At 45.4% G+C, this 23,660-nt stretch overlaps 1 protein-coding gene across 5 annotated transcripts in view; it reads left to right on the forward strand.

Moving 5' to 3' along the window:
- The first annotated feature begins 365 nt into the window (after window positions 1-365).
- SPAG16 (sperm associated antigen 16) overlaps window positions 366-23,660 on the forward strand; it is a 754,420-nt gene continuing 731,125 nt past the window's right edge. For 2 of the 5 annotated variants that reach the window (XM_048869269.2, XM_048869271.2), the window contains exons 1-3: window positions 819-1,050; window positions 12,977-13,065; window positions 14,621-14,719. In XM_048869269.2, the coding sequence (XP_048725226.1) occupies window positions 1,026-1,050; window positions 12,977-13,065; window positions 14,621-14,719 (213 nt within the window). In that variant the 5' untranslated portion in view covers window positions 819-1,025. Of the gene's footprint in view, window positions 545-818; window positions 1,051-12,976; window positions 13,066-14,620; window positions 14,720-23,660 lie in introns of those variants that run through there. The other 3 variants (XM_075118125.1, XM_048869272.2, XM_048869273.2) reach the window with 3 other exon arrangements.

Genomic DNA, 23,660 nt, shown 5'->3' on the forward strand with positions numbered 1-23,660 from the left:
GGGGCACTGGGTCACCCTGCGGGGGTGGGGGTCCTGCCTTATGCCCCGCCCCCAGAGAGGGGGACTGAGGGCCGCATCTGTGCCGCAGGCCCAGCCCCGTGTGTGTGGGGGGGGGTGGGAGGGGGCTCACGGGAGGGGCTGTACCGCCGCATCGGAGCCCCCTTCTCTGCCCAGTGTGGGGGAGCCTGGGCCAGAAGGCGGGACTTTGCCCCTCTGCTTTGCACCGATTGGCCAGTTAGTCCCTCGGTAGCGCCCTACTGAAGCGCCATTGGACCTTTCCGTAACCAAGGAGTGACGATTGCTATGGCGACCGGGACGCGTCCGGCCGTCCCCACTCCTGGCCTTACCAAACCCCCCCCAGCCGCGCGCGCTCTCCCGTGAAGCCGGGATAGAGCCAGGTGGAGGGAAGGAGCGAGCTGTTCTCGCGAGAGGTTCTCCGGGGGACCCTAGCAACGGCGAGAGCGGCGGGTAAACAAGCGACCCGGAGAGCCGGCGATGGAGGGGGAGGCGTCGGCCGGAGCCGAGGGGCCCTTCTGCCTGCAGCGTATCCTCTCCCCGCGCCCCCTCAGCGGCTCCTGGCGGAGCCGCGCTGGGGATGGGGGGCGCTCGGGGGATTTGCGGAGGGTTCACGCCGGGGGCTCCTGGTTCTGGGGGCGGGAGGTTCTGGGGGTTCACCCCGGGAGAAGGAGCCGGGGATCTTCCCTCTGGGGGGCTTCAGCCAGGGGTTTCAGCTGGGGGGAGGGGGTCTCACTTTGCGGGGCGGGCTGTTGGGCTCCAGCCTCTGGGGGGTTTTTGGAGCCTTTGACTCAACTGAGAACAAATCCCCCCCCTCCCCCCCCAACTGGTTTTGAGTCCCGGGCAAGTTCAAGCCGTGGGGAGGGGTGGGGTCCCCTCGTTCTCTGCATGGGTCAGTGCCGCTCCCCGCCACCGCTGTCACCCGAGCTCTGCCCAGGATTGAGGAAGGACCTTCTCTCTGGCCCATCAGCCAGGCTGCTCAGTGGCACCTGCAATAAAGGCTTCACTCGATGCCCCTACAGTTGTGTTTGCCAGGTACAGACCTGCCCCGTGGGAGCCAGGCCAAAAATCACATAATTATGGTGGGGAAAAATTGAGATTACCAATCTATTTTACCAACACTCCCCTACTTGCTGCTGGCTAATAGTGAACTTCCCTGGGAACTGCCGGGGGAAAAACGATAAGTTAGGGCAGAATTTAATTTTTCTATTTGAACAAAGACAGCTAAGGCTCCAGGCCTCATGATTAAGAGGAATACCTTCTCAATGTGAACTGAGTGTAGCTTGATGCAGTGCCATCTTGCTGCATCTACAAACAGATGACTCCAGTGCCTCCGGTATGGAAACAGAAAAGTGAAATTGTCCTGATTCTTGTTAGTTTCACCTAGGGGTTCTGAATAGTAACAGTGGGACTGTCCAGAGTCTTGTTCATTTGGGAGTGCTGTCAAGATACACTGTTGTTGTTTAGAATCCCTGGGTGAAACGAACAAGAACCATAACAATTTCACTTTTCGGTTGCTACTTGGGAAAGCTGTGAGCAACAACTGAAGACCTGGAGCTGTTGCCTCTTACTCCTTTTTGTACTTGTCTCTCTCTAGCAAGCGTCTGGTAAGTTTTTCTAAGCCTTTTCCATAAGGCACTAAATACGTATCAGAAGGTAATCCACATTTGCTTGTTCCTCCACTTAGCAATATTCGAAACACTGACCTAGAGCGAAAGGCTCAAATTCTGTCATCCAGTGCCTGAATTATCCAATCATTCCCTAAAAATCTATTTTTAATTGAGTAGTTTATACAAGTAAAATAGGAATTTTAGATTGCAGAGCAGCAATTTAGAAGGTTTATTTCTGAGTTATGACATTTAGAAACAATCAGTTTGACTCCTTTTCAGTTTTAAAAAGAGCAAAGGCAAACTATAAATTAGTGGTTGCAGGTTTTTTGTTTTGTTTTTCTGTAGTGTATATTTATTTAGAGGCTGGCACTCAGGAGATCTGAATTCTGTTCTCAACCTTGGTACTGACTGACTTGCTTTGTGACCCTATGTAAGCCACTTCTCTGCAATTCAGTTTCTGTTTCCTTAAAACAGAAATTCTTCAGTGCCCTGTGGCTGATCAGACACTACAGAAGAGTAAAAAGAAAAGGAGTACTTGTGGCACCTTAGCCCTGGTCTACACTAGGACTTTAGATCGAATTTAGCAGCGTTAAATCGATTTAAACCTGCACCCGTCCACACAATGAAGCCCTTTATTTCGACTTAAAGGGCTCTTAAAATCGATTTCCTTACTCCACCCCTGACAAGTGGATTAGCGCTTAAATCGACGTTGCCGGCTCGAATTTGGGGTACTGTGGACACAATTCGATGGTATTGGCCTCCGGGAGCTATCCCAGAGTGCTCCATTCTGACCGCTCTGGACAGCGCTCTCAACTCAGATGCACTGGCCAGGTAGACAGGAAAAGAACCGCGAACTTTTGAATCTCATTTCCTGTTTGGCCAGCGTGGCAAGCTGCAGGTGACCATGCAGAGCTCATCAGCAGAGGTGACCATGATGGAGTCCCAGAATCGCAAAAGAGCTCCAGCATGGACTGAACGGGAGGTACGGGATCTGATCGCTGTTTGGGGAGAGGAATCCGTGCTATCAGAACTCCGTTCCAGTTTTCGAAATGCCAAAACCTTTCTGAAAATCTCCCAGGGCATGAAGGACAGAGGCCATAACAGGGACCCGAAGCAGTGCCGCGTGAAACTGAAGGAGCTGAGGCAAGCCTACCAGAAAACCAGAGAGGCGAACGGCCGCTCTGGGTCAGAGCCCCAAACATGCCGCTTCTATGATGAGCTGCATGCCATTTTAGGGGGTTCAGCCACCACTACCCCAGCCGTGTTGTTTGACTCCTTCAATGGAGATGGAGGCAATACAGAAGTAGGTTTTGGGGACGAAGAAGATGATGATGAGGAGGTTGTAGATAGCTCACAGCAAGCAAGCGGAGAAACCGGTTTTCCCGACAGCCAGGAACTGTTTCTCACCCTAGACCTGGAGCCAGTACCCCCCGAACCCACCCAAGGCTGCCTCCTGGACTCAGCAGGCGGAGAAGGGACCTCTGGTGAGTGTACCTTTTAAAATGCTATACATGGTTTAAAAGCAAGCATGTGAAAGGATTACTTTGCCCTGGCATTTGCGGTTCTGCCTTTGCAAAAGGTTTCTGGGGAGGGCAGCCTTATTTCGTCCTTCATGGTAGGACACTTTACCACTCCAGGCCAGCAACACGTACTGGGGAATCACTGTAGAACAAAGCATTGCAGTGTATGTTTGCTGGCATTCAACCAAAATCCGTTCACGCGGTGGGAGGAGGCAAAATGCGACCTTGTAACGAAAGCACATGTGCTATGTATGTAATGTTAACTTTCAAGGTTTACCCTGAAAGAGTGTAGCCACTGTTTTATAAAATGTGTCTTTTTAAATACCGCTGTCCCTTTTTTTTTCTCCACCAGCTGCATGTGTTTCAATGATCACAGGATCTTCTCCTTCCCAGAGGCTAGTGAAGCTTAGAAAGAAAAAAAACCGCACTCAAGATGAAATGTTCTCCGAGCTCATGCTGTCCTCCCACACTGACAGAGCACAGACGAATGCGTGGAGGCAAATAATGTCAGAGTGCAGGAAAGCACAAAATGACTGGGAGGAGAGGTGGCAGGCTGAAGAGAGTAAGTGGCGGGCTGAAGAGAGTAAGAGGCGGGCTGAAGAGAGGGCTGAAGCTCAAATGTGGCGGCAGCGTGATGAGAGGAGGCAGGATTCAATGCTGAGGCTGCTGGAGGACCAAACCAGTATGCTCCAGTGTCTGGTTGAGCTGCAGCAAAGGCAGCTGGAGCACAGACTGCCACTACAGCCCCTGTGTAACCAACCGCCCTCCTCCCCAAGTTCCATAGCCTCCACACCCAGACGCCCAAGAACGCGATGGGGGGGCCACCGGCCAACCAGCCACTCCGCCACAGAGGATTGCCCAAAAAAAAGAAGGCTGTCATTCAATAAATTTTAAAGTTGTAAACTTTTAAAGTGCTGTGCTTAAAGTGCTGTGTGGCATTTTCCTTCCCTCCTCCACCACCCCTCCTGGGATACCTTGGTAGTCATCCCCCTATTTGTGTGATGAATGAATAACGAATGCATGACTGTGAAGCAGCAATGACTTTATTGGCTCTGCAAGCAATGATTAAAGGGAGGAGGGGAGGGTGGTTAGCTTACAGGGAAGTAGAGTGAACCAAGGGGCGGGGGGGTTCATCAAGGAGAAACAAACAGAACTTTCACACTGTAGCCTGGCCAGTCATGAAACTGTTTTTCAAAGCTTCTCTGATGCGTACCGCGCCCTCCTGTGCTCTTCTAACCGCCCTGGTGTCTGGCTGCGCGTAACCAGCAGCCAGGCGATTTGCCTCAACCTCCCACCCCGCCATAAACGTCTCCCCCTTACTCTCACAGATATTGTGGAGCACACAGCAAGCAGTAATAACAGTGGGAATATTGGTTTCGCTGAGGTCTAAGCGAGTCAATAAACTGCGCCAGCGCGCCTTTAAACGTCCAAATGCACATTCTACCACCATTCTGCACTTGCTCAGCCTGTAGTTGAACAGCTCCTGACCACTGTCCAGGCTGCCTGTGTACGGCTTCATGAGCCATGGCATTAAGGGGTAGGCTGGGTCCCCAAGGATACATATAGGCATTTCAACATCCCCAACAGTTATTTTCTGGTCTGGGAATAAAGTCCCTTCCTGCAGCTTTTGAAACAGACCAGAGTTCCTGAAGATGCGAGCATCATGCACCTTTCCCGGCCATCCCACGTTGATGTTGGTGAAACGTCCCTTGTGATCCACCAGAGCTTGCAGCACTATCGAAAAGTACCCCTTGCGGTTTATGTACTCGGCGGCTTGGTGCTCCGGTGCCAAGATAGGGATATGGGTTCCATCTATAGCCCCACCACAGTTAGGGAATCCCATTGCAGCAAAGCCATCCACTATGACCTGCACATTTCCCAGGGTCACTACCCTTGATATCAGCAGATCTTTGATTGCGTGGGCTACTTGCATCACAGCAGCCCCCACAGTAGATTTGCCCACTCCAAATTGATTCCCAACTGACCGGTAGCTGTCTGGCGTTGCAAGCTTCCACAGGGCTATCGCCACTCGCTTCTCAACTGTGAGGGCTGCTCTCATCTTGGTATTCATGCGCTTCAGGACAGGGGAAAGCAAGTCACAAAGTTCCATGAAAGTGCCCTTACGCATGCGAAAGTTTCGTAGCCACTGGGAATCGTCCCAGACCTGCAACACTATGCGGTCCCACCAGTCTGTGCTTGTTTCCCGAGCCCAGAATCGGCGTTCCACAGCATGAACCTGCCCCATTAGCACCATGATGCATGCATTGTCAGGGCCCATGCTTTCAGAGAAATCTGTGTCCATGTCCTGATCACTCACGGGACCGCGCTGACGTCGCCTCCTCGCCCGGTATCGCGTTGCCATGTTCTGGTGCTGCATATACTGCTGAATAATGCGTGTGGTGGTTAATGTGCTCCTAATTGCCAAAGTGAGCTGAGCGGGCTCCATGCTTGCCGTGGTATGGCGTCCGCACAGAAAAAAGGCGCGGAACGATTGTCTGCCGTTGCTCTGACGGAGGGAGGGGCGACTGACGACACGGCTTACAGGGTTGGCTTCAGGGAGCTAAAATCAACAAAGGGGGTGCCTGTACATCAAGGAGTATTTCAGGCAGGACTGCACGGAGGGTTCCAATAAGAAATGGTGCACCTAAGTTATCGTTGTTATTGGAACAAGGAGGTTAGCCTGGCCTCTGATTGATACATGGCTAGATTTACCTCGCTGCACCTTCTCTGTGAGTGACTGCAGTGTGACCTAGAGGAATGAGTCCCCTAGACAGGGGAGGAGGCAAATGAGTACAAAACAAATCTGGTCTATTTCTTGTTTTGACCCACTCCATCTATCTTTTACATCTTTGGCTGGCAGCAGACGGTGCAGAAGGACTGCATGCCATCCACATCTCATGGCTGCTCGGCAGAAGATGGTACAGTACGCCTGCTAGCCATCCCCATCTCTTGCCTGCCTGGCAGAAGATGGTGCAATACGACTGCTAGCAATCCTCATCTCTTGCCTGCCTGGCAGAAGATGGTACAGTACGACTGCTAGCAGTCCGTATCGCCTGCCTGCTCACCATAAGACGGTTCAATAGGACTGACTGCAGGACTAAAGAGAATGACCTGGTCAAGTCACTCCAAATGTAGTCCCTGCGCCCATGTCTGCCCAGGCGCTCCCAGCCGACGCGGCCAGGAGCACCTCGGACACGATGAGGACGACTACCAGTCGTATTGCACCGTCTGCTGCCAGAAGGCAAGGGGTTACTGCTACTGTGCAGCAAAGCCGTACCGCGTCTGCCAGCACCCAGGAGACATAGGGTGACGGTTACCTGAGCGGGCTCCATGCTTGCTGTGGTATGGCGTCTGCACAGGTAACTCAGGAAAAAAGGCGCGAAATGATTGTCTGCCCTTGCTTTCACGGGGGGAGGGAGGGAACGGGAGGCTGACGATATGTACCCAGAACCACCCGCGACAATGTTTTAGCCCCATCAGGCATTGGGATCTCAACCCAGAATTCCAATGGGCAGCGGAGACTGCGGGAACTGTGGGATAGCTACCCACAGTGCAACGCTCCGGAAGTCGACGCTTGCCTCGGTACTGTGGAAGCGCTCCGCCGAGTTAATGCACTTAATGCACTTAGAGCATTTTCTGTGGGGACACACACACTCGAATTTATAAAACCGATTTCTAAAAAACCGACTTCTATAAATTCGACCTTATTCCGTAGTGTAGACATACCCTTAGAGACTAACCAATTTATTTGAGGATAAGCTTTTGTGAGCTACAGCTCACTTCATCGGATGCATACTGTGGAAAGTGTAGAAGATCTTTTTATACACACAACGCATGAAAAAATACCTCCTCCCACCCCACTCTCCTGTTGGTAATAGCTTATCTAAAGTGACCACTCTCCTTACAATGTGTATGATAATCAAGGTGGGCCATTTCCAGCACAAATCCAGGGTTTAACAAGAACGTCTGAGGGGGAGAGGGGGGTAGGAAAAAACAATAGGAAATAGGCTTGAATAGAGACTGGGAGTGGCTAAGTCATTATGCAAGGTAACCTAAGTTAATTGTATCCAATTTGCAAATGAATTCCAATTCAGCAGTCTCTCCCTGGAGTCTGGATTTGAAGTTTTTTTGTTGTAATATCGCAACTTTCATGTCTGTAATCGTGTGACCAGAGAGATTGAAATGTTCTCCGACTGGTTTATGAATGTTATAATTCTTGACATCTGATTTGTATCCATTTATTCTTTTACGTAGAGATTGTCCAGTTTGACCAATGGACATGGCAGAGGTGCATTGCTGGCACATGATGGCATATATCACATTGGTGGATGTGCAGGTGAACGAGCCTCTGATAGTGTGGCTGATGTGATTAGGCCCTGTGATGGTGTCCCCTGAATAGATATGTGGGCACAGTTGGCAACGGGCTTTGTTGCAAGGATAGGTTCCTGGGTTAGTGGTTCTGTTGTGTGGTATGTGGTTGTTGGTGACTATTTGCTTCAGGTTGGGGGGCTGTCTGTAGGCAAGGACTGGCCTGTCTCCCAAGATTTGTGAGAGTGTGGGGTCATCCTTCAGGATAGGTTGTAGATCCTTAATAATGCGTTGGAGGGGTTTTAGTTGAGGGCTGAAGGTGATGGCTAGTGGCGTTCTGTTATTTTCTTTGTTAGGCCTGTCCTGTAGTAGGTGACTTCTGGGAACTCTTCTGGCTCCATCAATTTGTTTCTTCACTTCCCCAGGTGGGTATTGTAGTTGTAAGAATGCTTGATAGAGATCTTGTAGGTGTTTGTCTCTGTCTGAGGGGTTGGAGCAAATGCGGTTGTATCGCAGAGCTTGGCTGTAGAATATGAATAAGAGGCTGCTTGGCAGCTCTCCAACACCACTTTCTACAAGCCATTACCCTATGATCCCACTGAGAGTTACCAAAAGCAACTACAGCATTTGCTCAAGAAACTTCCTGAAAAAGCACAAGATCAAATCCTCACAGACACACCCCTGGAACCCCGACCTGGGATATTCTATCTACTACCTAAGATCCATAAACCTGGAAATCCTGGGCGCCCCATCATCTCGGGCATTGGCACCCTGACAGCAGGATTGTCTGGCTATGTAGACTCCCTCCTCAGGCTACCAGCACTCCCAGCTACCTTCGAGACACCACTGACTTCCTGAGGAAACTACAATCCATCGGTGATCTTCCTGATAACACCCTCCTGGCCACTATGGATGTAGAAGCCCTCTACACCAACATTCCACACAAAGATGGACTACAAGCCGTCAACAACACTATCCCCGATAATGTCACGGCTAACCTGGTGGCTGAACTTTGTGACTTTGTCCTTACCCATAACTATTTTACATTTGGGGAAAATATATACCTTCAAATCAGCGGCACTGCTATGGGTACCCGCATGACCCCACAGTACGCCAACATTTTTATGGCTGATTTAGAACAACGCTTCCTCAGCTCTCGTCCCCTAATGCCCCTACTCTACTTGCGCTATATTGATGACATCTTCATCATCTGGACCCATAGAAAAGAAGCCCTTGAGGAATTCCACCATGATTTCAACAATTTCCATCCCACCATCAACCTCAGCCTGGTCCAGTCCACACAAAAGATCCACTTCCTGGACACTACAGTGCTAATAAACAATGGTCATGTAAACACCACCCTATACCGGAAACCTACTGACCGCTATTCCTACCTACATGCCTCCAGCTTTCACCCTGACCACACCACACGATCCATCGTCTACAGCCAAGCTCTGTGATACAACCGCATTTGCTCCAACCCCTCAGACAGAGACAAACACCTACAAGATCTCTATCAAGCATTCTTACAACTACAATACCCACCTGCGGAAGTGAAGAAACAGATTGATAGAGCCAGAAGAGTTCCCAGAAGTCACCTACTGCAGGACAGGTCTAACAAAGAAAATAACAGAATGCCACTAGCCGTCACCTTCAGCCCCCAACTAAAACCCCTCCAACGCATTATTAAGGATCTACAACCTATCCTGAAGGATGACCCAACACTCTCACAAATCTTGGGAGACAGGCCAGTCCTTGCCTACAGACAGCCCCCCAACCTGAAGCAAATACTCACCAACAACCACATACCACACAACAGAACCATTAACCCAGGAACCTATCCTTGCAACAAAGCCCGTTGCCAACTGTGCCCACATATCTATTCAGGGGACACCATCACAGGGCCTAATCACATCAGCCACACTATCAGAGGCTCGTTCACCTGCACATCCACCAATGTGATATATGCCATCATGTGCCAGCAACGCACCTCTGCCATGTCCATTGGTCAAACTGGACAATCTCTACGTAAAAGAATAAATGGATACAAATCAGATGTCAAGAATTATAACATTCATAAACCAGTCGGAGAACACTTCAATCTCTCTGGTCACACGATTACAGACATGAAAGTTGCGATATTACAACAAAAAAAACTTCAAATCCAGACTCCAGGGAGAGACTGCTGAATTGGAATTCATTTGCAAATTGGATACTATTAATTTAGGCTTAAATAGAGACTGGGAGTGGCTAAGTCATTATGCAAGGTAGCCTATTTCCCCTTGTTTTTTCCTACTCCCCCCCCAGACGTTCTGGTTAAACTTGGATTTATGCTGGAAATGGCCCACCTTGATTATCATACACATTGTAAGGAGAGTGGTCACTTTAGATAAGCTATTACCAGCAGGAGAGTGGGGTGGGAGGAGGTATTGTTTCATGGTCTCTGTGTATATAATGTCTTCTGCAGTTTCCACAGTATGCATCCGATGAAGTGAGCTGTAGCTCACGAAAGCTTATGCTCAAATAAATTGGTTAGTCTCTAAGGTGCCACAAGTACTCCTTTTCTTTTTGCAAATACAGACTAACACGGCTGTTACAGAAGAGTGTCTATATTATAAAAGACATTGAAAATAAAATTTGTAGACCATGTTTGCTCAAAAATGTAGTTGAATGAGGAATTTTGTCTTTAAAAAAGATTGTGCATCTGAAATATGATTTTTCAAAAATCATGTCAAGATTTTTAACATGAGGTTTTATTCCACATGCATAGCATCTGCAACAACACAGTAGTCTAGACCATAATGGCACATAAGGGCTATTGAGTCAGTAAAACACTTTAAAAAACTAACAGCAAACTCACCTTCTTGGAAGCACCTAAATCACCAAGATCATTTGCATTAGTTTGGAATGACTGGTGGATATGACATTGTGACATTTCTATCCACATCGTAAAATATTCTACAGTTGTAGAATAGAACTGTCAATATGGAGAAAAAGGAATGAAGTTTTGCACATATGTAAAACAGGTTGACAAAAATCTGTCTCTCATTATACAATTAAGCTTCCAGTGAGAGAAATGTTTTTAGCCAAATTGCTGGATACACAATATTGTATTTAAATTGTACCATATAAACATTCAAACCTCTACTACTACAGTATGACAGTACCAAAAGGCTACTTAATTAATTGCAGTGACATTATCCTGTCTTTTAATATTAGATATTTTATAAAATGATACTTAGTACATTTTTCAGCTTCTGCGTACTTTGCAAACTTTAAATAAAGTACCATTCAGTTATGGTGCTAGTTAATTAATGGTTTCATAATCATAATTGTTATATACCCAACAAGGTAGGTAATTTTATCATCCCCATTCAATGGATAAAGGACTTTAAGGACCAGACATTTAATCTGATTTGCGCAAGGCCCCACAACACCATAGTAGCAGGGCCAGGACTAGAACTCAAAACATTTGTAAGTCCCAGATGACTAGATCATACATACCTCAAATGTTACTTTTATTATACCTTTTGCTATAATTAAAGCAGTTGCAGTTACACTGTGATTTCTATTATAAACTTTTGTTCATGCACCTGTGTAGGTTTCTGAAAAGTCCTTTGTGGCTGAAACTATTCTCAGCTCTGTTGTTTTTGCTTTGTTTTTTAAAACTGGAACAAAATCCCTTCATGATCTTGAGTTACTGGAGAGAGGGGAGAAAAGTGTTCTCAGCATACTAAGACTTCTTTGGCTTACCAATAGCTCAAAAGCATTTGTGGGGCAAGCCTTCTAAACCTCACATGTAAATTACTACATACTTTGCGGTGTGTATAACTGAGGCAAATTTAAAAATTAGTGCTATAAGAAATTTAAAATAACCCCTCTTCTTAAATGCTTATTTTAAATCAGCAAAAGATTTTTGTAGCTTCAGCTAACGAAGCCTTGTCCTTTAGCAATAACAGTTAACTTTTTCCTTTGCTTGCCTCTCTCTCTAAATACATAGACAAAATATAATATAGCCAAGGGCAATTTTCCAAATAAACCATGGATTTTAGGAGGCACTAGCAGGTATACAAATATCTGATTCAGGCACATAATCACAGAGTAGGTATAAATACAGAAGTAGAACACATACATTGGCCCCTCCTTTATAAAAAGTTGGGCCTTAGTATCCATGCTGTGCAAATAGGACCTCACTTTTTAAAGTCTCATTCACAAGATATCTGCCCCAGACATAAAGTAGCATCATGGTCACTTTAGGTACATTGAAAGAATGAAGACTGAATTAATCATAGAGTGTTTAGCTTTTAAAAAAATGATTCTTAGACTACTTACCAAACTCAATCAACCAAAACTCCTGACCTCCAAAATCAATTCTTCTGCCACTAGACTTCCTCTGCTTTTACTGTTCCCTACTAATCTCCAGAGCCATTTAAAAAAAACAAACAAAAAAAAAAAACAGTGGTTTCCCTGTTGTGCATTTTGCTCCCAGTCCTTGTTCAATAGGTCAGAAGTAACTCTTCTCCTTCCCTGTCTCATCTGGTAAACACTAGAGCAGCTGCAGCCACTTAGCTCTTTCTGCCCCTCTACCATACAGTTAGTGGTCCCTGGACCACTTTGCTGCCTGCTTCTCCCCTGCCCCCCCTCCAGTTAAAGGATCAGAGAATCCAGGCACCACTAGTAGTTTCTTAAGAGCCTAAAAAGAACAGAAGTAGCTGATGATGTAAGGCCTCCAGTATTTGCCTTTGGGAGTGGGGAGCTGAGACTCAGGAGCCAGACAGCTGCTAAAGTCTTGGAAGGGTGGTGAGGGCTTCAGTTCTTCAGGAGGAGCTCTTCAAAGTCCTCTGCAAAGTGCAACTGTTCTCAGCTATGTTCTCCCTGCCCAACTCAATGGGCACATGGGCTGTTGCTGGAACACTTTGCCAGAAGGAGATTGTAAAGTATTCATTGAAACCACATACCTCTCAATCCTCCCATTAAAATCAGTTAATCCATTTTTTCCCTCATGTAACTAAAGGAGATGTAGGACTGTTAAACCAACATAACAGAAGCTTCAATGCTCAATTTACTGTTATTTTCCCCCAAAGCGTGGATCCACAGATGTGCATTTGCCACGTCGGATCTCTAAACCTGATAAAAAATGGTTAGTTTTCTAAAAGGATGAAATTCACCCAGAGGCATAAGGACAATGAAAGTCTCCTGGTACAATATAGCCACTGTAACTGTGTACCTGAGAGTAGAGTTTGGCTTATTGTTTGTATGAAGCACAGCAACTGGTGTCTAGCTATAGCAGAGCAAATAGGTGGTATTTTAGTGCTGTGCAGTCCTGCAATGAAAAGTTTGAGTGCTAAATTCTGTTCTTGAATGCAGAGACATGCCTTTCACTGGGCATCCAAGAGCCAAAATTAGCCCTAAATATGTGAAATTTGGCCTTACATAGAACAGGGGAGAGGCTGATAAGGACTGATTTATGAATAACTGGTTTTTTTTTTAATGGTCATATACAATTGTTTTCTCATTGGAAAGCACCACATACGTCAGCTGGTTTAGACTTGACAAAACATACAGAAGTTACCATTACAGAAGACTCAGAAGATGATTATCAATATGAAGAGGTAATTTACTTAATAATATTGCCAATAATAATAATACCTTTTTCTTTTATAGTACCTTTCAAAAGTAGATCTCAAAACTTAGGAGATAGTCTTAAGAAAGATCTGTATTGTAGTAACCATCTCTTTTTATTTAAATGCACCATTCACTGTATCTTAGCACCAAAGAAGTAAATCCTCTTTTATGAAGCATACTTTAAAATATGTGTGATATTAAGTATATATTTTCATTTAATAAAAAGAACTAGTAACATTTGATTTATTATGTCTTATTTCCATTTAAATAATTTTTAAAAGTTAACAGTAACTCAGTTTAGCTGATTTCAGCTTATTCATAGTGAGCTAATTTCAGCTTATTCATTATTTAAATATGTTTATATTATCATATAATATATCTTTTCTTTCTTGGATATTGTTTTCAGTATATTAATGCCTTGGTCTTTGATATAAACAAAATCCTCTAACTCAAGCCTGTGCTCGATCTCTTTCTGAATAGCAGTTGTGTGAAGGACTGTAAACCCCACACTGGTGAACAAAGTGTGAGTAGGAGCTGGAGAGCACTAGGAGGGTGTGTCAGGATTGATTTGTTATCAGACCCAGCTGAGGAGGAGTTGTGTCTTCTCATAAAGCAGGGAAGTGAAAACTACAAGAGGGGGTGCATGGGTGAGGGTTAGAGTCATATGGTAAAGGAATCATAGGGTGGCTGTAGGAGAGGAACTAATTTTGTGCCTAGGATAGGAGAAGTAGTGTTGGTGTTCTATACCAGGATGCTGGGGAGAACCTTGTGGGATTAAAAGATCAAGTCTGGAGGGACAGAAGCTGCTTTATTTAGGTGTGGTTTCTCGGGGATTTTCTGTGCTTTGTTAGTGAAGGCTGAGGGAGACCTGGGAATTTCTTTCTCTGAGAGAAGTAGGACTGTAAAGGAATCTAGTTTGAGCAGAAAATACTATGGTGGTAATTAAAATGTGTGGGATACTGCTCATGTGAGACAGTGATACCTCTGAAAGGGTGAGACTTCTAAGGGACCTGCCTGGAGGACCAAGTTGTGAGGAGATGACACCACTGTAGGACTGAAGCAGTGATTAGCAGAAAGTGCTAATGAGGAGAGACTTTTATCCTGGGCTGTGCCAGCAGTGAGTCTATTCTCTCCCCCCCCACCCCCCCAAATCTACACTGTCAGACAGCAGGCTCTCACCCTAAGCCTGGTGAAATCCATGAGAATCTTTCCACGGAGCCTTGGATCAAGTGCCAAGAGATCAGGGTTGAAAGTCTATCTCCAAAGAAGTCAATGGGAGTTTTGTCACTGATTTAAATAGGGCAAGGATACCACTGAGTGTGTAATACCTCCTTTTTTTTTTTTTTTTTTTAAATTGTATGCTTCAGTACCAAGTAGAACAATAATCAGTTGTGTAATTATAACACCAAGCTCCTAATATGGCTACTAGCATAAGACTTTTTATTTTTAACTGTGTGCTGTTGGGACTTAATTATCTTCTGGAAGAAAGTACAATCCATTTAAAATATTCATTGATCTGACTTCATTTATATTTGGGTTTAGGTTCCAGCAGATGATGATATTAGTCTCCTGGAAGGTGATGAAGATCTGGTAAAGGCTTTGCAGACAATACAGGAGCAGGCTGAAGATGCACAAATTATAGTAAGAGTTTTCAAAATACTTTTAAGAATCCATCAGTAATAAAACTGATTTCTATTGGCTTAAAGTTTAGACATTGAACACTTAATTATTTAATATAAGTATAGATAGAGCATTTTATATTTCTTATGGCATAAATCTCTAGAAACATTTTATATATGATGTCACTGTGAGAACAATGCTTAAATGAATTCATTTCCATCCACCCTGATATTCCTCTATTCACTGTTTGCTTGTCTTGTTGTATATTTCATGCATTGCTCAATATTTTAAGGAAAATAGTAGACTTAATTCACTAAAATGTGGTGTAAGTATCCTTTTCTCTAAATGGAATGAGTTAAATAAAATATTTAGGCCCTGATTAAACCAAGCCCTTTACCCATATGTTTAAGTTCCCTTGAAGCATGTGCTTTAATCACTATGTAACATGCGCTTAAATGCTTTGCTGAATAGGAATAGAATTACTCACATGCTTTTTATTAAAAAACAAAAGTATATACCTAGCTGCTTGGCCGAATGAGAGCTGTGGTCAAATTATCTCTTTTAACAACTAGTATTTTAGATACTTTTACCTTTTTAGAATTTGATTTTTTAAACCACAATAGACTACCACGTAGTGGTGTGGTGGGATTGTAAGTGTTATGTTCACAGCATACACCCACAAGTTAATTTTAAAAACCTAAATACTCTTGTTGGAAGGCTGTAATGTGACACTATTTTTTTCTTAGAATTCAAAATAACACCAAGAACCCCAAAATGCTGAGACACAAAGCAGGGGACTCACTAAAAGAGAAGCCCACCTCATCCCTCCCTACTGTAGGCTGGCTCTTAGCAAAACTTATCCTGCTGCTAGGGCCAGATCGTGTGTTTCCCTACAGAGCCAGCCAGCTACCCACCTTTAGGCGGGACTAAGAAAACCCCTGAGAATTTGAATTGATCACAACTTGAACATAGTGGGGTGTGGTTCGGTGTTTTTTTTTTTAAGTATGTCAGAGTGAGTTCAGATGCTATTTCCAGTTGCAGAAAAATTACTTGGTTTGGCTTACTATAATCACATAGTAAGGTATCTTTCCTTTCCATTATACCATCAACTTTTTATATTTTCTTCCTTTATGCAGTGAGAGATTGTCAATCTTTGTTCTGCAAAGGCAAATGAATATAACTTTTTTTTTTTTTAAATGAAAGTGACTAGTTCTCAGTGACAACTGAGGGAAGATATACTTCATCGTGTGCTTGTGTGTGTAAGTAAACTCATCAGTTCTGTGGTCAATATTAAACCTTGGATGGAAGAAATCTGAAAATAAGAGGTACATCTGAAAGCAGATTCAAATATTTCCAATTCTTAAAAAAAGTTTTAAACTGAAATTCTTCAGAAATCTGCTGTAGTTACACTTAAAAATAATAGTAAAAAAACCACCCCAGAACAACTGAGAATCTTACTAGTCTAATCTTTTGACAGAGTACAACTGCCTGATCTTTCAGCTGTGTGATAAGTGTTTATTGAATTGTAAGACTGCTACACAGAAACACTTGATATATGGTACACTTGAGGGTGTGTGTGTGCTGAAGCTTCCTGCAGCATTGATAGCAAAACGCACCACGTGCATAGTTAGCCTCAAGTTCAATATGATTTCTTGTGTTCAAGCTAAAAGGTTTCTCTTTGCTTCTGGACTTGGTATTGAGATATTTAATACAATTTTCACTGTAAATCATAGTTTTTTGGCAACAGTATGTCAATCATTTTCATTAGATGGTAGGATCTGTAGTGCAAAACAAACTTACTTTTAATCACACTTGTTGTTTGCCTTAATGCTTTCATAATGTTTGCTGCATATTTTATGAGGAGTATCTGCTAGGTTGTTCAGTGCTCATTTACTAGATAACCCAGGTGTTGAAGCAAGTGGTTTTGATTACTCGGCAAGTACTAGTCTTCTCTCCGATTGCCTACTGAATCAATATCCCCACACTGTGCTAAGAAACACATCTTTATCTGAAGCAAAACTGAAGCAATGAATATTTGTAGCCATGAGATTCCCTAGCACGTTTTGCAAGTGGTAGTTCCTCTGTCTTGGCTAAATTCCACCATAAACTAAGTCCTGGCACACCTCCACTTCCCCTGTAACTTCAGTTCAGTTGTTGTATATTTTACACCCGGTTCCATAATAAAAGAATTTCATCCACTATTTAAATGCAGACTTTAAGGAAATGCAGTATTTATGCAATTGTGGTGCATAGATCAAGTAGGTATCCAAAAGTATAGTAAGCATTACACAGCCCACACCCTGAATTTAGAAATCATGGTTATTTAGAGTTGGTGTCCATGGCTTTCATTTTCTCTAAGAAGATCAAACATAGGCTGTAAAACTCAAGAAGAGAAGAAATTGTCTTTAATTTGAATAACTAGCACTTTCAGTAAACCAAGACTACTATGTGCCAAACAGCTAGGATGTGTTAGCATCCACCATCTGGGGTGGGGGTGGGGGGGAAATACTAGGGCTGTGATTAAAGGTGTGTTCCTGCAAGAGATAAGGGGCAGATTGTCCGCTTTTTGAGATTTCTGCTTGAGTACACTGGAAATAGGGGCCAATTAGGGAACTAGGTGTGTCTCCTGGATCCTAAACTGCACAGTTCCAGTGCAAGCTAGAGCTGCATGGAGCAGCTCAACTTACACCATTGGTGTAAGCTCTCAGGACCTGTTGCCAACAGAAGATAGGGCATAGTGGAGATCTGCTCTATCATGCTGCTTCACCCCTATTTTGGGAGTGGTTTGGTGGTTTACATGCAGAACTCCCCTGCCCAAGGGGGATTCCTTAGCTGCCATCCTTGTTTCAGTACTAATTTGTCCTGTTTGTTACACCTCATTACTTTGGCTGTTGTCCTTGCCTTGAACAGTGTCTTGGACAGTATAAAGTAATGTGGTGGGTGATCCCAGAATGTAATGGCTGTCAAAAGTAACTGTACCTTTTTCCATATGGAAAAAGGAATCTTCAGCACTTTCTTGTTTTTCTTCCTGCCTTGCTTCCAGCTGAATAAGTTTAGAAGGAATCTCTTCTAATGCATTTTCTTGACAGTCTCTGTTCTACCACCTCCCATCTTGTTTGGAGTCTCTCTTTTAGCATTTCTTGGACAGAAAATTCCTGAGTACCAGCAGATCCTGACAGACCCTAGGTGTGAAGAAGTCAGAATGGTTTTTATTGGGCAAGGCTTTCTGTAAATCGACTCAACTCGTCATCGCTATAGTGGATAGGATGAAGGGTCACCCGGTGTCCTCACTTTTTCACTAGGAGGGTGGTGAAACACTGGAATGCATTACCTACGGAGGTGGTGGAATCTCCTTAGAATCATAGAATATCAGGGTTGGAAGGCGCCTCAGGAGGTCATCTAGTCCAACCCCCTCTGTTCAAAGCCGGACCAATCCCCAGTTTTTGCCCCAGATCCCTAAATGGCCCCCTCAAGGATTGAACTTGCAACCCTGGGTTTAGCAGGCCAATGCTCAAACCACTGAGCTATCCTTCCCCCCGTTCCTTAGAAGTTTTTAAGGTCAGGCTTGACAAAGCCCTGGCTGGGATGATTTAGTTGGGGATTGGACTGGATGACCTTCTGAGGTCCCTTCCAACCCTAATATTCTATGATTTCCAATTGGATCACATCATGCATAAGGACCTGGTGTGGGTTCCGCCACCGCTGATTTTTCAGAGGCCACTTGACAAGAGTGCAGGCATCCTCAGCGGCCTTCCTGGCGCACATCCCTATCCAGGACATCTGTAAAGCTGCAACGTGGTCCTCTGTGCACATGTTTACCTCTCATTATGCCATCACTCAACAGGCCAGGGACTACGCTGGGTTCGGCAGAGCTGTGTTGCAATCCACATATCTGTGAACTCCTACCCACTTCCAGGGCTACTGGAGTCACCTAGTATGGAATGGACATGAGCAAGTAACCAAAGAAGAAAAGACAGTTACCTTTTTCTGTAACTGGTGTTCGTCAATGTGTTGCTCATGTCCATTCCATGACCTGCCCTCCTTCCCCAGGGTCAGAGGTTCTGGCAAGAAGGAACTGAGGGTGGGGGGGAGCTGGCAGTATCCCTTATACAGCGCCATGAGGGCGCCACTCCCGAGGGCGCCAGAGCTGGTCCCCTACAGATACTGCAGAGGGGAAAAACTTAAGGCACGGGTGCATGTGTTGAGCGCACACGCCTAATATGGAATGGACGTGAGCAACACATCTCAAAGAACTCCAGTTACAGGAAAAGGTAACTGTCTTTTCACAATGAACCCCCACTCACTAGTCTGAGATGAATGCTAATGAAAGATTGTGGAATCTTTGAAGATGAAAACTTCAGGCGTTAGCTTGTTAATGAACTTTTGAAACTATATTTGGGTACTGATGACCCTCTAAGTATTCTGTCAGTTTGTATGGAAAAACTGCCAGTGGGCTTGATCCTGTGAGAAGGGGTCTCCACAGAAGTGGGTGAAAATGCTGCGGGAAGAACTTGGAGTAAGCTTTCTTGTAGGAGATGAGAAAAGTCTTATTTTAGTCTCCCAAAACAAAATATGCCACTGCGCATGTGCCCAATTTGTCCCCTGTAAATTTCTTTGCCTCTCTGCAGAAAAATGACTTTCTGACAGGGAAGCAAAGAGAAGCCCCAAGAGCGGTTATGCAGCCCTCCCCAACGGTATGTTGTGGGGCCCCAGGGCAGCTAGCGAAGAGGTAAATCACTGTGGGGTAGGAGGTGGGCCTGGGGAAGACCCAGCAGGTGCATCCTACCCTGTACTAGGCCCAGCTGGGCTGGGGAGGACAAGACTTGCTTTTCCCCTGCACAGCATCGGGAAAAGGCCAGGCCCAACCCAACCCCAGTTTTCTCCCCCAGCTGAAAGAAGCTCTGCACACTCCACTTCCTGCACCAATTGCTCCTCCGCTGCAGGGGGAGGGATCCCTGTACAGGGAGCTGCTCCCTCACACCCTGTGCATACAGACCCCCTTATAACCAGACCCTCCTGCTGAGCCACAGTTCCCTCTTCCCACTCCCCCCGCACGTGGATCCCCATCCCACTGAGCCTCCAGCAGCTGCATCTAGACCCCCTGCTGAGCTCCATCTCCCCCCACACCCACTCCTCCACTGCTGAACCCCAACTACCTTCACCGGGCCCTCTTGCAGAGTTCCATTTCTGTTTTTACCCCCCCCCCCAACAAGCCCCTGTGAATCCAGATTTCCTCCCTCCCCTCACCCAGATCCCCAACTGAGCTGCCCACACCGATTGCCTCACACTGAACCTTCTCAACCCACACCTGGATCCCCCCGCACTAAGTCCCTCCACACTTGGATCTTGCTTTGCTGAACCATCCTGCCCACACCTGGTGCACCTGGCACAGAGGGGCATGGCCTTGGGGTGTTTTTGGGGCACGCCCCGTCCCTGTGCTGTCTCAGGGTTTGGTGCAGCCTCACTGCTGAGTCCATGTCCTAGGAGGAGCTGCACAGTGATCTCCCACATCTATGCAGCCAGTGTTCTGTGCTCCCCAATGCCATTTTGGAGCCTCCACATTTATTTGACAAACAAAATTTGCAGAATTTTGCAACATTTTAAAATATTGTGCACAGAATTGTCTTTTTGGTGCAGAATGCCCTCTGGAATAATAAATTATTCATTCTTCTCTGATAAATTTTTTTATATACACATACATACCTTAGAACACAGCTCTACGTTGTAAGCTGTCATGTAATTAAGCCTGCTGATGTGTGGGGGGCAATTGCCCAGGGCCATGGATGATTTAAAAGAGCACAGGAGCCAATTGTTGTTACTAACCTATACAGAGAGTAAGGATTGAAAGGTAGTGCTACATACTTTCTGTCGTGGGGTGCCCCCAAAAGTGGATGCAATACTCCAGATTTTGCCTCACCAGTGCCAAATAGATGGCAATAATTACTTCCTTAAATCTGCTGGCAATGCTCCTACTAATGCAGTTCAAGATGACGTTAGCCTTCTTGGCAACAAGGGCACGCTGACTTCAATCCAGCTTCTCATCCACTGTAATCCCCAGGTCCTTTTCTGCAGAACTGCTGCTTAGCCAATCTGTCCCCAGCCTGTAGTAGTGCATGGGGTTCTTCCATCCTAAGTGCAAAACTCTGCACTTGTCCTTGTTCAACCTTATCAGATTTCTTTTGGCCCAATCCTCCAATTTGTCTAGGTCCCTCTGGACCCTAGCCCTACTTTCGAGCTTATCTACCTCTTTTCTCCCCCCACCACCAGTTGCTGAGGGTGCAACCCATCCCATTATCCAGATAATTAATGAAGTTGTTGAACAAAACTGGCTCCAGGACCAACGCCTGGGGCACTCTGCCAACTAGATATCGAGCCGTTGATCACTACCCATTGAATCTGACTATCTAGACAGCTTTTTATCCATTTTATAGTCCATTCGTCCAATCCATACTTCTTTAACTTGCTGGCAAAAATACAGTGGGAGACAGTATCAAAAGAGTCAGTTGTCTCATCATGGAAGACAATCAGGTTGGTCAGACATGACTTGCCCTTGGTGAATCCGTGTTGACTGTTCCTGATCATCTTCCTCTCCTCCAAGTGCTTCAAAATGGATTCTTTGAAGACCTGCTCCATGATTTTTTCAGGGACTGAGGTGAGGCTGACCGGTCTGTAGTTCTTCCCTTTTTTAAAGATGGGCACTATATTTGCCTATTTCTAGTTGCCTGGGACCTCCCCCACTTGCCATGAGTTTTCCAAGATAAAGGCCAATGGCTCTGCAATCACATCAGCCAACTCCCTCAGCACTCTTGGGTGCATTAGATCTGGCCCCATGGTCTTGTGCACGTCCAGCTTTTCTAAATAGTCCTTAACCTGTTCTTTCACCACCAAGGGCTGCTCACTGCCTCCCGAGGCTATGCTGCCCAGTGCAGCAGTCTGTGAGCTGACCTTGTCCGTGAAGACCAAGGCAAAAAAAAGTTTTGAGTACTTCAGCTTTTTCCACATCTGTCACTAGGTTGCCTCTCCCATTCATTAAGGGTCCCACACATTCCCTAACCACCTTCTTGTTGCTAACATACATGTAGAAACCTTTCTTGTTATCCTTCACATCTTTTGCTAGCTGCAACTCCAATTGTGCTTTGGCCTTCCTGATTACACCCCTGCATGCTCGAGCAATATCTTTATACTCCTCTCTAGTCATCTGTTCAAGTTTCCACTTCTTGTAAGCTTCCTTTTTGTGTTTAAGCTCACCGAAGATTTCTCTGTTAAGCCAAGCTGGTCGCTTGCCATATTTGCTATTCTTTCTGCACATTGGGATGGTTTGCTCCTGTGCCCTCAATAAGGCTTCTTTAAAATACAGCCAGCTCTCCTGGACTCCTGTCCCTTTCATATTAGCCTCTCAGGTGATCCTGCCCATCAGTCCTCTGAGGGAGTCAGTCTGCTTTTCTGTAGTCCAGGGTCCGTATTCTGCTGCTCTCCTTTCTTCCTCTTGTCAGGATCCTGAACTCTACTATCTCATGGTCACTGCTGCCCAGGTTGCCACCCACTCTCACTTCCCCTACCAGTTCTTCAGCAGGTGAGCAGCAGGTCAAGAGGAGCCCACCTCCTAGTTGGTTCCTCTAGCACTTGCACCAGGAAATTGTCCCCAACACTCTCCAAAAGCTTCCTGGATTGTCTGTGCACTGCTGTATTGCTCTCCCAGCAGATGTCAGGGTGATTGAAGTTCCCCACCAAAACCAGAGCCTGTGAACTGGAAACATCTGTTAGTTGTCTGAAGAAAGCCTGGTCTACCTCCTCCCCTGGTCTGGTGATCTATAGCAGACACCCACCACAACATCACCCTTGTTGCTCTTGCCTCTAAACTTAACCCAAAGAGACTCAACAGGCTTTTTTCCAGTTTCATACTGCAGCTGTGAGCAATCATACTGTTCTCTTGCATTCAGTGCAACTCCTCCACCTTTTCTCCCTGCCTGTCCTTCCTGAACAGCTTATACCCATCAATGACAGTGCTCCAGTCATGTGAGTTACCCCTCTGTTGTTCCAATCACATCATAGTTCCTTGACTGTGCCAGGCCTTCCAATCTTTCCTGTTTGTTTCCCAGGCTTCTTGCGTTCGTGTACAGGCACCTGAGATAACTAGCTAATTGCCCTGCTTTCTCAGTATGAATTAGGAGGCCTCCCCTGTTGCACCCTCCTCCTTGTGTTTCCTCCCGGTATGCCACTTACCTCCAGACTTAGGTTCGCCAGCAGCTGGTGACCTAGTTTAAAGCCCTCCTGTCATAAATATAAAGGGAAGGGTAAACACCTTTTTTAAAATCTCTCCTGGCCAGAGGAAAACCCTTTCATCTGTAAAGGGTTAAGCTAGGATAACCTCACTGGTGCCTGACCAAAATGACCAATGAGGAGACAAGATACTTTCAAAGCTGGGCGGGGAGAGAAACAAAGGGTCTGTCTGTGTGATGCTTTTGTTGGGGACAGAACAAGAATGGAGTCTTAGAATTTAGTAAGTAATCTAGCTAGATATGCGTTAGATTATGATTTCTTTAAATGGCTGAGAAAATAAGCTGTGCTGAATAGAATGGATATTCCTGTCTTTGTGTCTTTTTGTAACTTAAAGTTTTGCCTAGAGGGATTCTCTGTTTTGAATCTAATTACCCTGTAAGGTATTTACCATCCTGATTTTACAGAGATGATTCTTTTTACTTCTATTAAAAAACTGTAAGTTGTAAGAAACTGAATGCTTCTTTTCTTGTTCTTAAGATCCAAGGGTTTGAGTCTGGTCACCTATGCAAATTAGTGAGGATTTTTATCAAACCTTCCCCAGGAAGGGGGGGTGCAAGTTTTGGTGAAGATTTTGGGGGCGGGGGGAAAGACGTTTCCAAATGGCTCTTTCCCAGTAATAAACCCGGTTAGACATTTGGTGGTGGCAGCGAAAGTCCAAGGGCAAAAGGTAAAATAGTTTGTA

The sequence above is a fragment of the Caretta caretta genome, chromosome 11 (genome assembly GCF_965140235.1).
Source record: "Caretta caretta isolate rCarCar2 chromosome 11, rCarCar1.hap1, whole genome shotgun sequence".
In the NCBI taxonomy this organism is placed as follows: domain Eukaryota; kingdom Metazoa; phylum Chordata; order Testudines; family Cheloniidae; genus Caretta; species Caretta caretta.